This window comes from Pelodiscus sinensis, chromosome 2, assembly GCF_052426305.1.
Source record: "Pelodiscus sinensis isolate ZL-2025 chromosome 2, ASM5242630v1, whole genome shotgun sequence".
NCBI lineage: Eukaryota > Metazoa > Chordata > Testudines > Trionychidae > Pelodiscus > Pelodiscus sinensis.
This window is the reverse complement of record NC_143053.1, coordinates 60595443-60613855: the sequence shown is the minus strand read 5'-3', so window position 1 is coordinate 60613855 and position 18413 is coordinate 60595443. Positions and strand designations below refer to the sequence as shown.

At 41.1% G+C, this 18413-nt stretch overlaps 1 protein-coding gene across 4 annotated transcripts in view; it reads left to right on the top strand.

The window, feature by feature from the left end:
* Window positions 1–12709, top strand: part of MTFR1 (mitochondrial fission regulator 1) — a 33811-nt gene extending 21102 nt beyond the window's left edge. For all 4 annotated transcript variants that reach the window (XM_075920612.2, XM_075920611.2, XM_075920614.2 and 1 more), the window contains 4 exons: window positions 4356–4597; window positions 7668–7923; window positions 8121–8289; window positions 10770–12709. In XM_075920612.2, coding sequence (XP_075776727.2) covers window positions 4356–4597; window positions 7668–7923; window positions 8121–8289; window positions 10770–10829 — 727 coding nt within the window. In that variant the 3' untranslated portion in view covers window positions 10830–12709. The remainder of the gene's footprint in view (window positions 1–4355; window positions 4598–7667; window positions 7924–8120; window positions 8290–10769) is intronic.
* Window positions 12710–18413: the final 5704 nt, after the last annotated feature.

The window sequence follows — 18413 nt, the reverse complement described above, 5'->3', positions numbered from 1 at the left end:
GGCTCAACCAATGAGCAGAGGTTTCTAGATTTCAAACCCTGATTAGAAGCTCACAGCTTCCACCTGCCAGCCACAGCACACACTCCGTGGGGGGTAGGAGGGAAAGGGAAAAGGAAAGGAGAAAAAAAACCAAACCAAACAGTCAAACACAAGCTCAGCACACCACAAGAAAAACACAAACACACACTACAGACAGCCACTTCCCTCAAGGGTCCTGTATTAGCTTCCTCCTTTACCTGGAGAACTCCATTAGCAGCCCCTGTTCGAGCACTACTGGTAAATTTTGGAGCCTCTGACAGGTGATCCTGTCTGGTTTGGCAGGGAGGTTATGAAGTGCTTGTACTTCAGCTGCCCTTCCCTGTGCTGCTTCTGCCCAGAGCCTCAGAGCTGCCCCCTGGAAGACTCCTGCTTGTTGTTCAGGGTTGGAGAGACAGGCAGGGAGGTGCTGATGTCACTCTATCCCCCTCCCCTGTACCTTATCTTCACAGAGTGAGGAGGGTGGAGCCTCCGCAAAGGGGCGGGGCGGGAGCAGGGTCTTGGAGAAGGGGTGGGACAGGGATATTTAGGTTTGAAGTAGATCCTAGACTGACTTAAATTCAGAAAGTGACCTTGTGCTTAAACAGGTTGGATACTGCTGCTCTAAAAGGACAATTCTTGGTCCAAGAAGCCCACGTAAATATAAAGATATTTATTTGCAATATCTACTTCCCATAAAATTCTTAACAAGTAGTCCACATTGCAAGTGAATGTCTAAATACATACACTTACAGATGTTTAAAATCTATTTTTGATAGTGTAGATAAAGTTGATCCTTGCAGAACTAAACTGCACATCGTTTTGTACCCTGAATGCTCTAGTCACATTTCAGACATGGTATTTTTCAAGCAGTAAATTAAAAATGTTCAGTTGAAACACCTATTTGAATAAACTTACTGTGCATCAAAGTACTTTTGGTATGAAGCCTCTTTACAACAGTATTTAAATAAGCTTCTAAAAAAATCAGATAATTTGAAGCATTGTTGAATGTCTTTCATTTAATCTGTGAATAAATTGCTGTCGATTCAAGAATTCGGCAGCATAATTTAGGTCATCATTGAAAGTATTAAAAATAATTTGGCAAGAATAGCTCCAGGCCAGACAATGAAATTCATCACCTACGTACTCTAACATGTTGACTCTTAAGCAGATGTTCTTTCTGTATGGATTAATTATGTCAAATAATTCACATTCCAGTTGCAAGTAGCTAGTGTTAAACTATTCTTGTGCAATACAAAACAAACCTTTTAAAGCTGTGTGGAGAACCAAAAGAACAAGTGCCTCTGGACGAAATCCAAGATGCTACCCAGGATGTATGGTTCCATGAACCCTACAAAAGTCCTGCGATTTGCAAGGATTATCTATCTATCCTCACCTTAAAAATAAGAACAGTCATAAAACTCTTACAGATTGCCACATTCATCAATAAAGTAATATTCTCCAGTTCAAAAGTAAAAGTAATAATCTACTATTTATCTTAGAGTGTTTGTGCATTTGTCTCAGTCGGTAGGTCTGTTTATTCAAGTGCTCCTAAACAGTAAGACCTAGAAACACCAAATTTACAGCTTCCTCTTATAAGTTAAAGCAAGGTCAGAGTTTAGTTGTGCCAGGATAATGGGATGTGTGTGGAATGTGATTGCTCTGCATCAAACAGAAAGGGAGGGGAGTGAGAGGTGGGACAGTTATACTCACAAGTGATCACAGGAGTGCAGCAAGTGCCCCAGCCCTGGGTAGCAGCAGCTGCCAGCCGTCTCATGGCCCCTGGGCCACCATAACACACGGCCGCTGCCAACCTGGGCTGCCCCGGGCAGCAGCTGCCACCCCAGAAGCCAGTGGGTGGCCTGTAAAATCCTTCCTCTCCCTGACCAAGCCAGACCTGAAACCAGGCAACACTGGATAAATCTTCTACAATTAAAGAGACAGGAACTAGGTGTTGCAGATGACTGGTAATAGAATTTGAAACCTTCCACCTCTAGGTTACCAGTTCATATAGACTGAAAGGAGGAAGTGGGTTTTTTTTTTTTGGGGGGGGGGGGACATTAATCAATACAGCTCTGGGTGGACAGACATCCATGAATCCAAAATAACTTTACTTGCTCCTGTATAGACACTTTGGATTCTGGATGGATGTTTTTCTTATTTCCATTGCTGTCAATACAGCATTTTTCAAAAGTGGTAAACATACAAATACAGTATGATGTATTGCAATAAATAGAAATTGGGAATTCTTTTATCTGCAGTTAATTTACTTTTCTGTGAAGGATGGACTAGCTACAAAGCCTTGAGTGATAGTCTATGGCCTGTGTTAGGCAGGAGGTAAGATCCTAATAACCTTAAAAGACCCTATAAATCTCTCATACGGGCTTTTTCCATTTAAATAGCAGCAAGTGCTGCAGATACATAGGTTGGGTAGCCACTACTCCTATGAGAGAACAACTGAAACTATGATAAATCAGGACCGTGATTTCTGTAGCTTAAAGCTAGGGATGTGAATGATTAACCAGTAAGCCCCACCCCTTATTGGAACGGGTAAGCCTCACCCATTAAACCTGTAGGAACTGGAGCAGCTCCCTGCCCACCATGGCCGGGGGCTGCTCCAGCCCCAGAGGGCCCACCGCAAGCAGGGCTTGCTCTGGCCAACGAGAGCAGCCCCTGTCCGTGGTGGGCCTGGCCTAGCCCTCCCTGCTGCAAGCAGGGGCTGCTCTGGCTCAGACCCTCCACCCCACCTTTAATTGGCTAACCAGTTGGACATAATGTTTAATGGGTTAACCAATTAAATGGGATTTTACATCCCTACTTAACTCATCTGAAGAATGTGCTTTATTTCAAAAGTCATTTCTATTGAGAATTCTTGCCCCAGTGTTTGATCAAGCAGTACCACCGAAAGCTGAGATCCTGTTATGCTTGAGGAATTGTAAGAATTCAGGTGGGAGTTATTAAATATGTAGGCATTTCTTCTACAACTGTAGTGTCTCAGTTCAGTCTTATAATCCTCTATCTCAGTAAGTAGCCTTAGTTCTGCTATTGCCTTGAACATTCTGGTGCCTTGTTATCTACCTTGCCTGCTTATTTGATAACTTCAGATCTTGAAACTTCATATCGTAGTGTTAAAATATTCTGGATTTCTTTGACATTCTGGGCATAAGGGAGGGAAACAGAGTACACAGCCTATGTTTTTCTTCATTTCCTAGTTCATGCCATTACAGCAGAGGCTCGTATAAATATTTTTTTTAGTGCATGAAGCTTCTCTTCTACCCATCTTATCATGGTATATGATTCTAATACTAAATAGCTTTTATAATAATAGATTTTTCCTTTAAAGTGCCATGCCCCTCAACAGTTCTCAGAACAAGAATCTGAAGAATCCCATCAAACTAGGGTTGTTCATGCAGTGGGACAATATAGGTGGAAGGTGGACTTTGTAGAACACAGAAGGCTGTTCCATCTCTCTCAAAGGGGAATAAATTGCATACAAGAATTCTCAGAGGTCGAAAAAATCTAGAATTATCAATTGATGTGCAAGTTTTTAAAGAATCTTCATTCCAATAGCAAAGCAAATAAGTGTGAAAACTTAGTAACTGCTGACATAAGGCATTCAGGGAGAAAACAGATTGGAGCTAGAAAAAATAATATTTATACCTAGGGAGTTTCAGATTGTTCTGCCAAGAGCTGATTAATAGACTAGATGAGACTCTTTTATTCACTTAATTTGGGCCTAACTAGATAGTGTCCCTTTTTGAACAGTCATATTTACTATTTTGTTGGGCCGATTCACATACTAATTGCTTTGATTATAAGCTCCTCGGATATCTAGGCGGAACTGTTCCTTAGCTTAAATGTATGTTTTCTTGTTCATACTGTTAGACCAAAGGTGGAATGTGATCATATCCAGATTTTTGTCCTATTATGTAACCTGTGTACTGTAATTACCAGTAAATGTCAGTGGTGGTACTAGGCTCTGTTTCTGAGGCAGCATTGCCTGCCTTCCTCCCCCCTCCCCCCCCCAAAAAAAGTAGAATCAGTGCTACTTAAACTTAATTTTAGGGATCTATGAGTCAGATTCTGTCAGACTTTATCTCCCTTTTCTTACAATGAAAGTGTAAGCATAAGACTTCTCTAAAGGAGGTGAGAAGATGTTTACACGGGGCTTATTAGTTCTTTCTTAAAAGGCCAAAATTTAGTATTTTCACTTAAAGATCCATTCTTAATGTTTGGCTCTGAGACTTACATTTAACTGTTTTGCTTTCTCCCCTGAGCTGCTTGGTAGAAGCACTTACTACAGACCAGCCTTGTGTGACAATTGTGTTGCTTTGTTACAGATCAGAAGTTTGGTCAAAATCAGCTCCACCTCTTCCGTATGAACCATATTGCTCTGGAAGACCGCCAAGTAGACAAGTATCCTTACCAAACCTATTAGAAGAAGAGCCATCCCCTAAAAACATGATGACCATGAATGATGAAGCTCTGCAGAAGATAAATGCTCTAGAAAATGAACTTGCCAGTCTAAGGGCACAAATAGCCAAAATTGTAACCTTGCAAGAACAGCAGAATCTACCAGCAGGTATTAAACTCACTCATTTAATATCATATTAGCTGAAAGGAATCTGTTCCTTTCAAACTGATTCACCAGCAGTATAATGAAGTCATTTTTGTGAACTGTTGCAGAATTGAAAGTGAAATTTATAGGGTTGTAAGATGAGCTAGCACTGAATTTTATTTATAGTGGTTAGAGAGAGTCTTCATGAGGCTTGATTCCACAATATCTGTGCTGTCTCACTGTGAAACTACAGCACACAATCTGGCAGGTGATGGACAAAAGGCTTTTTTTAAACTCCATCTGGAGTTGTGGGATGGAAATTGAAACCCGTGAGAGAAACAGTGTGTGCTGTTTACCCACCCAGCTATAAGTAAATGGGCTTATTTATATGCAGTACTGAACATCTAAAACTTGGATTGACCTTGAGCCATAGTCATATTATCTGACTACTTTTGGAAACAGCAAATGGTGTTTTTCACCACCTAAGTAGTCGCTGATGAGACATGTGCTTAGTATGTAGCAGTGCGATACCAAATCCCAAGAACTTGAGTGCTGATAATTTATCTATTAAATATCAAATAGATGGGATTTCTAGCCTAACTTTCTAAAGAGCAAGTTTAATATCAACTCATTCTTCGACCAGGACTTTACATTATTTTCACTTAACACATCTGAGTGAGTGGCCACAGTACCTTAGTAGGGACCCCACAGATGGTCCTCTTTGGACATTGGAGGACCAAGACCTATAAGATTCATATTTCCTACTCTTTTTTTTTTTTTTTTTTTTTTTTAAGCATTTTATCATATGTTTGTTGCAAAGTATCTTGAGTTTTGAATTCTGCAGATAAATAGCATTTAATAGATTTTTGGAACAAAGCTTTGCACAAATATGCAATGAACCAAAGGGTATAAGTATCCTTAAATCCCACGCAGTACCAGTAGATGGTATTAATGTTATGTCATAAGGTCTAGTGTTACTGAGATACTAATTTTGCTTTTGGAATGCATATTTTAAATGGCTTAAACAGTGGCATGTAGTTAGAAATGTTTGAGGTCAGCAGAAGTCTCTAACAACCTTTAATGCTTATTACATGACTGACAATAGATAAGCACAATACTTGTGATCTCTCTTCACAGCTTATAACCAACTTGGCAATTTTCATAGAACTGTCACTTATTACAATGGCTGCTTATTTCTTAGTGTTGGCTTCTGATACCACTAACTCACTTGTTTCTGGGACAGAAACATGTTAAATCCTTTTCATGAAAATGGGCTTATACCAGTCAGTGCAATAACACAAGATCTTCAGGGCAGAGAAAAAACTTGTGTTATAGGTGCCATCCTTAGGATCAGCTGTTGGTCTGAGGGCTTGAATGCCAATTTCTATTTAGACAGAAACTAAAAATCATACCGAGCCTGATAGTGAATACGCTAACCTCAGCCCCAAAGTCAGCAATAACCGCCGATCCCTGACAATACTTTGAATTTTATAGCACCTTCCATTGAGATACTTGTTTCACAGACTTAAATTCTTCCAGCTCACAAGGATAGTAGGGCCTGGTCTGTACTCATTACAGATAGTTTCTCATCCTTAATTCCTATGGCAGAAGTTAAATGTCTTAGCCAGTCACCTAGCTGGTGTGTGGGAAAGCTAGGACGGACTGGGTATACTGACTTTTTTTTTTTCTTTTTGCCTTGAGCTTTAGCCATTAAATCATGAATGCTGGGACTCTTTTGAAGAGGTTATAGTTCAGTATCCAAATCTGAGAGTGGATAGGGAAATGTGACTACTATGTGTGCCTTTAACTCAGTGCACTGAAATAGTTGGAAAAAGAATTCAATTCCATCCTTCCTTTTAAAAGCCACCGTGGCATGAAATTCACACATTTCTAAACATGCCAAAATCAACCTCAGTAACAAATGATGTCCTCGGTTAATAATTCTTCTAGTTGTGATTTCCCTCTCTTTCTTCTCCCCCCCGCCCCCCCTCCCCCCTTGTATTCATTAGAAGGCTTTCAGTCTGGGCTTCGATTTTTATTTAGCACTTTCCTTTACCTCCCTCTTCTGGTAGGATATGGCAACTACATTAACATTATACATCTGTCCCAGTTGGTTTGGTTCCCCTTTAAGATTAACTGATGATGGGTGGGTGAAGATTTTGTTAACTAAAAATAAGGTACCAATTTGCATGGGCAGCATCAGTGACTTAAATTCTATAGTCTTGTTTCCAAACAAAATATTTAGGAAGTTCTTTACCAAGACCTGTGTAATATCTTTGGTTAGTCCTCTAATACTGACTTACTATTCACCTAAAGGAGTGCAGGAAGCTTTAGTTGGTTCACCCAATTGCCAGATTCTACTCTTACATCTTAGGAGGACTTTCAAAAAAAATTAAAGAAAAACCTTGACTATAACAGAAAGAAGGTGAAGACATTTTAACTGGGATTCCCACTTTTTTTTTTAACTCTGCCATTTAAGTTTAAGAATATCACCCAAGAGAACTTTCATTTCTGAAAATAATTAGCCAGAATTAACCCCTACTGCTTATATAGGGTCTGATCAGTCAATAAGCAGTTTCCTTTAGAATCTTGTCTTGTCAAATGGCAAGTATAATTTAGAATTCTTACTTGATACATTCATTGCTGTTATCTAGCCAAAATGTTATTTGATATGTAAAATTATTTCTAAACCATGATTTCCTCCAGCACAATGGCTGACCTAAAACTGTATCTCTGTGCATAGCCTTGTAAACTATCTGCAAACAACATTAAAAACTGATGGACTGCAAAAGGGGCAAACTTTGGTGGAAACAGGTTCTGGTATTGAACAAGTTTTGTAGGTTACACATGGATGTGCATCTACTGTTAGAATCTGCCTGGGAGCTGAACAGCTTTTCATCCTTTTGCAATAGTAATTAGTTGAGAGGGTTGTTATGTCATTTTTTAGGTGGCTTAGGATTTACTCCTGGCAAGTAGTCTTGTTATAAGACAAAAATTGATAGGTTTGTTCCTTTTGAATATATCAAGTATTTTGAAACTTCCCTTAAAAGGGCACTTAATTCTTCCTGGAAATGAATGTCTTGGTATTTTTCAGGTGGTTTAAGTCCTCCTGCATCAGCTTCTACACCTCTACTGCCACCACCGCCTCCTCCACCACCACCACCACCACCTCTTCCACCTTCTGGGGTACATCGGAGTATGTCTGCTATTGATCTCATTAAAGAGCGGAAAGGCAAGAAAATAAATGTGGGACAGACTTTGATAGATAATGGTCCAAAGAAGCCTGAAATACCAAACATGCTAGAGATTCTCAAAGACATGAACAGTGTCAAACTGCGCTCAGTGAAAAGGTGAGTACACAATAACTTGTGGTGTTTGTATTTGTACAAAGTATAAAGCCCTTGCTCAGGTGTTTCCATGGAGAAACATTTGAATTTTGGATTGTTGCTGATCTGGCATTTTGAAAGGCAACACAGGAATGCAAAGATGCTCTAACTTCGTAGTAAAGTCTTGCTGCATGACTGTTGATTTCTCTTTCCCTTTGAAGACCAGCAGATGGCACAAAATGCAAATCACCTGACCCAACTGATCCTGCAACACTAATAGCCGAAGCTCTCAAAAAGAAATTTGCTTATCGATACAGAAGTGATAGCCAAAGTGAAACTGAAAAACAGAGTCCAGAGTCTGGGACAAAGGCTAAGTCTGAAAAAATGCTGGTGAGTACTGAGATTGACAACACCTCAAAGGGCTTAGTCCTATGTTCACTGAAGCCAGTGTCAATGTCTCGTCAAAACCCTTAGACAACTGTCAGACCATCACCATCTCCACAAAACCCCAGTAAGCATTCAGAGGTGGGCCACAGACTGCAACGTAGTCCTGGGCAGCGTAGCCATGTCTCAGTCTCTTGTATTTCAAATCTCGGTATTTGCTGTTCCATGAGCAGAGATTAAGAAATGAGATTGAGACACTTTGAGTCCTCATAGTTGTAGAAAGAATCAATAAAATGTGAATAATAAGGATTCAAATCAAAGGCAACCTGAAATGTGTTTGAACTTTCTTATTATGTGTGTTAAGAGGAAATGTAAAACTCCAGCTAATCAGTTAACCAGTTAAATCTTAGGTTTAACTGGTTAACCAATTAAGTGGAGTCTTGTGCAGGTTAGAAACTGGCAACCCCAACCGTAGTGTGGCAGCTTCTGTTTCCAATCCCTGTGGGGCTGGAACAGCTCTCCACCTGCAGCGTGCCATGGACAAGGGGGCTCCCGGATACCGGTTAACTGGTATGCGGTAAGCATCAGGCATTAAGGGTGATGCTCACTGGGTAACTGGTTACCCATTTACATCCCTACTGTTAAGTGACTTTGGGGTCTGACTTGTGGATGTGATTTGGTTTTTTTTTGAGTGCCTAACATTGGCAATACTGCATGTGCCTATTGGGAATAGGTAGACAATTGAGTGAGAATCCAGAAAGCTTGGCCTGTCATCAGCTGTAGTTGAGGAATGGAGAGATTGCTGCTGTTCAACCCAGTGCAGGAAGCGACTTTATAGAGGGCTTTTGCTGACCAGGTAAACCATGAGCAGGCTAGAGAGGTTTTATTGCATCACTAGGACTTTGAAAGACAACTGGGTTCCATTTGAAAAATAAATATGGTGCTGGGAAAACATATTTTTGTATTAGAAAAGATGGAAATTGAAGTAAAAGGGTGGTTCTTCTGCAATAAGTGTTCCAGAATTCTTTCAAGTAGTGCCAGCATTGCATCGATCAGCATTTCTAGTACAAAGCTTAGAATCATTTTATAGTCCCCTTTTTTATTGATGTGAAGTCCAGTTTTGCTGCAGTCTAGTAAGCAGTCATTGTGACTTTCTGGGTCAGAAAGGGAGAATGAACAAATGATCTTTTGTACTTCACTCCAGCTTGGAAAAGAAAAGAGAAAGCAAACAGCAAGAGACACACAAAGCATACAGGCCCATATGCAGGGGCCTGTGTGTAAAGGATGCGAACGCACCCGGCATGGTCCCCAAAGTAAGCATGCTGTGGCACACTGCCCCAGCCTCCCTTCCTCATGCTCTGGTTGGCCAGAGGGAAGGCTGAGGCTGACTTTTTTTTTTTTTTTCCCCTCCTTCCCCCCCCTTCCCAGCTCCCCCCAACTCCCTCTACCCTACTCCCCAAGTGAGGCCTAGCCCTACCCTGGCCTCACTCCTGGGGCGGGAGAGAAATCAGTGCCAGCCCGCTGGCTGAAGTACACTTATTTGGGAGGGGGAACCATGGGCAGGTGCGTTCACACCTTTGCAGTCCACATTTACAAAAAAAAAGTGCACGCACATCCCAAAACTCCTGTGTATGGGCCTGGCATAATAATCTTACTCATACAGTGGGTTTGTGTTCCAGGTCTGACTGTAGAACTAGATTACCAACCATACGCATTCAGCAATGAGACTTAAAATTGTTTTGTTTTTCTGGTTTGAGGTTTGGGGGTGCACTCAGATCACATTTTCCGGTTCTTGTCAACAACCATGACTGTTATAATTTTGTCACAAGGGTTGAAATTCATACTTGATTGCATGCCTCCAGGTGCTGGGAATTCTAAGAGAACAAACGTCACAAGATTTGAGAAAATCATGAGTTATTGTTTTACTTTTCATGGAATGTTAATTACTACTTGCACTTTGAGATCGTGGCCCATCTTTTGTTGGGGCAAGGGCCTTAATTGGATGGTAGACCTCAGAGAGTTACTGGAAGCCTTTGACAGAAAATACTGTGGTACTGAAAAAACACTACCTATGGTCTAGTAATGTTTTTAACCTTATCAGTTACTGTGTCTGGCTCTGAGACAGCCTTTTTCCCTGTCCAGTCCTTGCATTGCATTATACGTGGTTTACAGAGGACTTGCAACAGATGAGATTTTTAGCATGGAGAACAGGCATAATCTGAGCAGACTTGTGCTAGGAGAGGACTCATCTGAGTAACTTCACATGGTTTCAGATACAAATTATCCTGAGACCACTTCCAATTACTTTGTGGATAAGATTCATTTAAATCCAATCCCATTATTTGCACCATGGAAACCAGGCAAAGTGGACAAATGTAGGGTGGCCTCTGTTTGAGCTCCTGAGTCACTTACCAATGTGGATTATAAAATGTTACAGTTTTCAGGATCTGTACATTTGGTCATTGTAATTGTTTTCTCCTTTTCAGTTTGGACCACACCTGCTGAAGTCTACAGGAAAAATGAAGACTTTAATTGAAAAATCTTAACTACTTATATATCACTACAGGCACCTATTCAACTGCTTTTATTAGAAATCAATGTTCTGTAGTAAGTGTCTTTTGGAAGTTAGTGCCCTCCCACAAAACAACCCCCAAAAAACCTTGACATAAAATTATAAAAACTTAGTGCCTTTGTTTTACATGTTTGCATTCTGGAGGTACTTGTCTGCATGTGACTTTTAACAAGGGGGTTGACAGCACATGTTTTTAAATCTGACAATTTTAAAATCTAGGTTTTTTTAATACCCAAAATACTAAAACTTTCCTTTAGTGCTCTTATTTTAACACTAATTTATCAAATGTTCTTATATGTATGACTGATGGTCTTCAGACAGGTTTTTGTAAATGTTAATGGGAATGAAGTACTGTTAAGTTACTGTCAGTCATTCTATCTCATGTGACAGCTGATTTTTAAGACATTTCTTGTTCTGCAGTATTGAGTCAGACGAGAAACTTCTGTTCCAAAGGAGATCTCATCAGATAACAGTTTTTCAGTTTTGGCCTAAAAAAACCACAAATAGCTCAGGTAAGGGTACCAGACCCTTCCGTTAATAATGAAGGAGAAACAGAACCTCTGATTAGCTTCTCTGATTTTTACTTGCTACAAAGCTGAGTTGTATAGAATAGAGCATTTCAAAAATTGAAAGATTTCTCAAATGACTGTCCTGCTCTCGATGCAGAATGTAGTGGGGGGAGGAATGGAACATATAGTACCTTAGAGGTGAATTTGACCATCTTGGGCAAACTGGCCACAGGTAGCTTCAGGTCCAATCCTATGTGTGTGAAATAGGGTAGAATAGCAGCGTAGATTAAAATACTTCAGCCAGAATGTCAGGGTATGTGTCTTGAGTGAGAAAATGCGTAAGTCAGGGAAGTTACAAAGTGGTAGAGAAGAGAAGAAATGGGTACTTGCAAATGAACTCTTGCATGTGTGTTTAAAATTTTACTGCTTTCTGAGGCCCTGATCTCTGTTTTAGCTGGGGATTAACTTGACATAGGAGAGATGTCTATACTGCAGCTACACATTTAATGGGGAGATCTTGTTCTGAGCTAGTACCTAGTGTAAAGCAGAAGAGACTGAAAGCTAACCTTGTGTGCTAACTGCCCATGGCCCCAAGGGAATAGTTTAGCAGCCAAGATAGCCTGACTACAATCCTTGCACTGGCTCTAGGGAAGTATTGGTGTAGGAGAGCCTAGATGGGCTGGGTCAGCTGAAGATCCCTACACTGGGAAAATCTTCCATGCACCTGCTGTATTGCAGCCTTGTCCTGTTTTTTTGGTACAGAGGTGGATCATCTCAATCTTTGCACACAAATGTAATTCAGTTTTCTCAGGTATTGAAAAAATTGGGTTGCAAACATTCTGGCACCACAGGACTAAAAAGCAGGAACTCAACAGAACTAACTTGGCTGCATATCAGGTAAGCTTGCAGCAAGTTTCTTTTGAATATGGATAATCACAGGCAGCAAAGTTGAGCCCTCAATCTCTCTGATACCAGTGCTTGTTCTTGAAAACTAATTTTTTTTTTTTTCAATGACTGGAAAAGTGCAGCGATTTTCCAAGAACCTAGAGCCACTTTGTTATAAGTTACTGAAGATGTATAAAGCATGCTCATCGCTATTAACAAATTAAGATTTGACTAAATCAGTAAGGGCTTTATTCCTGATGTAATACTTGAACATGTTGTATTTACAAAGCTGTTAAAAGTAAAACATTTATAAATGGTTTAACTAAAAATGCCTGTTATCTTGCTGTTTATATACGTTGAATAATATTTTCCAAAGTCCTATTACTTGGTCTCCAAAGAGCTTTTGTATTTAATGCTGTACTGAGATGTACAAAATAGAGGAAAAAAAACCCAATGCTGACTTGACTGTAGTAGTGTCTTTCTTGATCACATGTGCATTATTTGGCTGGCTTTGACAGGGAAAGGATCAGTGTGAAAACAAATTTAGAAGTGGGGAAGCTCTTAAAAGGAATCTAGTTGTATCCTCCTAAGAGATTTAAGACTATTCAGTAAAGCCACAGTGTAAACAGGCTGGGAACTATGCCCCATATTTAGGTGGATACATGGAGCCCTGGGAGAGTGTTCTCCCAGTACTGGTGCCATGGCTACACTTTCACTTTAAAGCACTGCTGCAGGGGCACTTGAATGTTTTAAGTAGACAGAGCCTTAGTTATATAGAAGAGTTCAGAGATCTGTTCCCATACAATCCAAGGCTACGTCTACACAGCACAGTTATTTCAGAATAAGCTATTCCGGATGTCATGAGAATCACAGGTCAGATGATGAATACCCAAGGGGGGAAGGACAGAACCAGGTGGACCGTTTTATCAAATAAAAAATATTTATTTATGACAATGGTGAATTTATAGTATTTATTCTAAGATTTTTAATAGACTGTGTTAATAATGAATTTACAGTATTTATTATATTCTATGATTTCTAGTTAAACGTGTCAGAGATATAAGGATGGGAATGGCAAGGGGAATAGTCTCTATTCTTAAAATATCCAGCTACACTAATTAAATAACAGTGTTAACTACAAACTCTATATACTACCCAAACAACTATAACACTAAGCTTATACAACAAGAAAAAATCAAATCATACATACCAACTTACACAGCACATGGAACATTTCACAGATATTGGTTTGGTTGCGAAGGCCTTGGTTACGCCCGAGAGTCGGGGGAGGTGGCTGGTAGGTTGATCAGGCTGGCAACGCTTTGAAGTATACGAGAAGGCACACGCACGGTGGTACATGTGTTGCGAAGACCTCCTAGAGCGAACTGTGCCATGGGTATTTATCCCCAAATCTGCACACTGCTTTCCCACGCTTGCATATTACCATATATGGCCCAATGGTCACCAAGTGGGGGGGTCTGTGTTGCAGGGGTTGGGCTGAAACTGTGCAGGTTTCATGCGACCAGGTAAGCCCTGCAGTTCTCACGCCAAGGTGACGGGTGGGAGTGTCTGAGGCTATTTTCCCCTTTTCACACCTTCCCCTTTTCTAAAGGCAACGGGTACGGCCAGTTTCTCTCAAGGAGTCAAGAGCAGCCTGGCCAAACTTTTTTACTGGGGGGTAGTTTCTTTTCTCTAACACCGGAATAGCTTATTCTGAAATAGTGTGTCTGCAGTGCAGGGAAGTCTCAAAATTAGTCTGAGGTAGGAGGCTTCCCTAATGTAGATGGAATAACTTAGCCCCTCACCAGAGCCATTCTGTTTCGAAATAGCAGAAATGGAGTATCTACACAAGCCTTATTTCAAAATAGCTATTTTGGAATAGATGATTTTCTTCGTAATATGAGGTTTACAGAAGTCGGAATAAGCCGTCCGTTATTTTGAAGTAACGGAATTGCTCAGTAGGCATTTGCATGGTTATTTCGGAATAACAGTTATTCCAAAATAACTTTGCTGTGTAGGCATACCCCAAGGTACCTTGCAACGAATCTTGGTCTCCACTTTCTTCACACTTTTTTCTTTGACAGTTGTGTGCCTCAGCTCTAAGGGCACGTCTACACTAGGAACTTATTTTGAAATTAGTCCCAAAACAACTATTTTGAAATAGTGTGCCCACACTACAGGGAATCCTCAAAATTAGTCTGAAGCAGGCTCCCTTATGTGGACACACTATCTTGACTTGGAGCCCCAGGAAGCACTAGGGCGTAGTTATTTTGAAATAGCAGCAATGGAGCATCCATACTACCACTATTTTGAAATAACTATTTCAAAATAAGTGACAATCCTCATGGAAAGCAGGAGTTATTCTGAAATAACCAGCCCCTTATTTTGAAATAACAGGCTTGGAAGTGTGGATGCTTTGCTTGCTATTTTGAAATAAGGGGAGTTATTTTGAAATAGCCCTGCTCTACACTAGGGAGTGGACTGTGTAGGCACTTAAAATTCCATACCTAAATATTTGCTGAAGTTCTTAGATGCTTAAGTTTCTGCCTCTGGACATGAGCACTAATGGCCTGGCATAATCCACAAAGCAGAGGAAATAAGCATTCCTCTCCAGGGTCCAAACAAATCTCTGCTGTCTACACTGGCCCTTTTGCGCAGAAGTTTTTCAGAAAAAGACTTTTGCCCGAACGGGAGCAGCACAGTATTTCTGCAAAAGCACTGACAATCTTACATGAGATCGTCAGTGCTTTTGTGGAAATTCAAGCGGCCAGTGTAGACAGCTGGCAAGTTTTTCCGCAAAAGCAGATGATTTTGTGGAAAAACTTGCCAGTCTAGACACAGCCCCTGGGTGAAATACAACTGGGACCATCACTCCAAGAAGCAAGGGAGGTTACCTGTAACTTGAAGTTAGAAATTACACTGCCTATATATACAGTACCTTAAGGCAGGAAGTGTGTTACAAACCTTACAAATTGCATAGCCCATGAAAGATATTGTCAAATGAGACTTCAGTTGTAATCACAATTTATTAAACCTGTAGTACAAGCAACTTAGTAAAACAATGAGCAGTTTACTAAGAGGGCATTTAAATGTTTTGCTCACTAAGCCTTCTCGGTGCATTATGGGGGTTAAAACTGAACTGTGAACCTGTTTTCACCAAGGGCAGCAGTGGACTTCTGTTTCAATTTAACTGAGGGCTATTACTGAAAATCCCAGTCTAACATTTGACTGGCTTAAATTTAAGTACTTAAAGCTGTCCTCCACTTACATGGATGGCTGGACTTCAGGTTTCAAAGGAAGCTACAGGGGCCCAGCACTTCTGACCCATAACTCATGGTTACTTTGCAATCAAATGGAAGGCGCTGTTTTTCACACACCCATCTACAAGTGAGGAAAGTGCAGCACAGAGAAAGTCACTTTCCCAGTGGTCAAACAGGTTCTAGTCATAAAGTCAAACGTAAAACTAACCAAGCCCAGACTTGTATCCTCATCCTCAGTGATACATACTAGGGAAGTAAGCAAAAGCTTATCGGACAGTTGACACACTAGTTGACTAGTTGTCTCCCCCCCCCCCCCCAATTTGTTGATATAGGGGCGCAGCGGTGGCATTCCACCTTTGAAATGTACAAAAATCCCCACTGGGCACTTGTACATTTCAAAGCTGAAGCGCCGCTTGGGGCCAGCAGGCATGCAAGTTTTCAACAGCTTACGGGCAACCAGATCTGGTGGTTTTGGGTTAGCTCAGCAGTTCTCAAACTGTAGGTTGAGACCTCAATGTTGATCACAACCTCATTTTAATGGGGTTGCTAGGACCAAAATTAGCCACTGTGTTCAAGGGCTCAAGCTTCAACAGTAGGACTCAGATACAGCCCTTCCCCTTAGATCTGGTCTGAAGTCTTTGGACTTTGCCTCACCATAACCTCAGGGCCAAAGGGCTTGACCTTCTCCCTCCAATGTTCTTTACTTTTTATTTATTTGTCAGAAGGGGGTTGTAGTTCAATGAAATGTGAGAAGAGTCAGCCCTGTGGAGAGTTGGGAATCAAGGTTTGTTTAGCCTGTTTGCAGTTGTAAATAAGCAAAGTAGTACTACACTCCATTTAGAGTTGCAAAGAGCTTCCATTAATGCTACTGGGGCCTAACAACTTAAATTAGGTGGGGAGGGAATAGAGAGTAAGGCTGTGTCTACACTGGTGCGCTCTTGCACAAAAGCAGCCGCACTTGCGCAAAAACTTGCTGCCTGTTTACACTGGCCGCGTGTTCTTGCGCAAGTAAACTGATGTTCTAATGTATAAAATCAGGGCTTCTTGCGTGAGAACTCCGACGCTCCTGCTCAGGAATAAGCCCTCTTGCGCAAGGGCTCTTCCAGAAGAGGCCGGTGTAGACAGGCAACATGACTTTCTTGCGCAAGAAAGCCATATCTTTAAAGTGGCCATTAGAGCTTTCTTGCGCAAGAGAGTGTTTACACTGGCACAGATGCTCTTGCGCAAAAGCAGATCTCTTGCGCAAACGCACATGCCAGTGTAGACGCTCTCTTCTGGAAGAGTTTTTGCAGAAGAACTCTTCTGCAAAAGAGTTTTTGCGTGAGAACGCGCCACTGTAGACGTAGCCTAACTATTTTAAGATGACCAGAACATGATATTTACCCATGGAACTGTTACTAAATGTTGGAACATTTACCTTTTTAGGTACCCTGACACCTAGTGCCATTCACAGCTTGAGTTAGGCATCCAGGTTCTTTATACAAATTTGTGGGGAGAGCTAAGCTGCCAAGAATGGGATTTATAAAAGTCAGCCTTCTGAGTAAGGTGCTGCCTAAGCAGCTACTAGACATGCTATAAGGAGAGGGGTGTATCCTAAGATTCACCACTCAAAAGAATTTAGGAGCTTAAGTCTTGGACACAGGAACCCTTTTACCTTCATTTGATATTCAGAGATATTCTATGGGAGCTAAGCACCTAAGCTGTGTCTTCTCTCCCCATATGGGCAATCCAGGTTCAAGCCCCTTCCCTCTGTGCACTAGAGGGAAAGATTAGAACTTGGATCTCCCACTTCCCAGCCAGGTATTCTAGCCTCTGGCCAATGGAATATGCTAGGTTCATATTGATCAGTGCAACCATTCCACTGTATATAAATAATTGTTCCATGAAGCAGGGGGACTGGAACCTGGGGAGTCTCAGTTGAGTCATTTACTTTGTGCCAAAGACCAAAGTATTTATAGGAAATAGAACAGTTGCAACTGGACACAAACCAGCCTCAGAATACCCCATAGCCCAAGAGTTAGGGTACTCCCTTGGAATGTGGGAGACCCAAGTCCCTATGCCACATCAGACATAGTAGGAACTTGAACCTCAGGCTCCAGTCTCTTAGGTGAGCAGCCTAGCCCCTGTGATAAAAGTTAAGGCAGAGTGAATCACCTCATCCAGCAACTTTTGCATAGATCTGTGTGCACCCTAAGCACACGTTCCATATCAGGCCACAAAGGCAAGATAGGTGGGGGAAAGGGAGGAGAAGAAGTCTGGCACCAATGCATATGGCAAGCACACACACCTACTGTTGAATGCACAAGAGCAATCTCTTGAAGAACCTACTGTAACTTTTGGCCTGAGGGTCACATTTGGGTAAGGAAATCCTACTGAGAGCCATGAATGGGGATGTTACCAAGGAAAGGTGGGGAAAAATTATCTTTCTGATGTTCTTTTTACTCTTCAAGCATCAGACATTCTTCTCCTAGATTTACCAGTTGAATCTGAAAGAGCTCATTGATAGACCTGGTCTTCAGAGTACAGATGGCCTATCATAGCTTTCCACTCGTCTATCGATAGCCTCAATTTTTGTATAGTCAATAGTACTAAATTCTACAATATTCCTCAAGGGCTTACACAACTTGTTTCCCCTGTATAGTTCCTGGCTACACAGTGGGACCTTTATATATGTTGCAGTGGCCTGAGGAAACCTCCATTTGAAACAATGATTGCCTGTTTTCTCCTCCACTTACCTCTTAAACTTGATTCCATATGGCCATTACAGCAACTTGACACAGAGTAAAAGTTCATTACATTAAAGCTCAGTCCACATCTACAGCTCTACTGAAAGACAATCTCATAACAGAAATCTGTAAGACTGCAACTTGGTCTTTCATCCTGTCCTTTGCCAAGCATTATGCC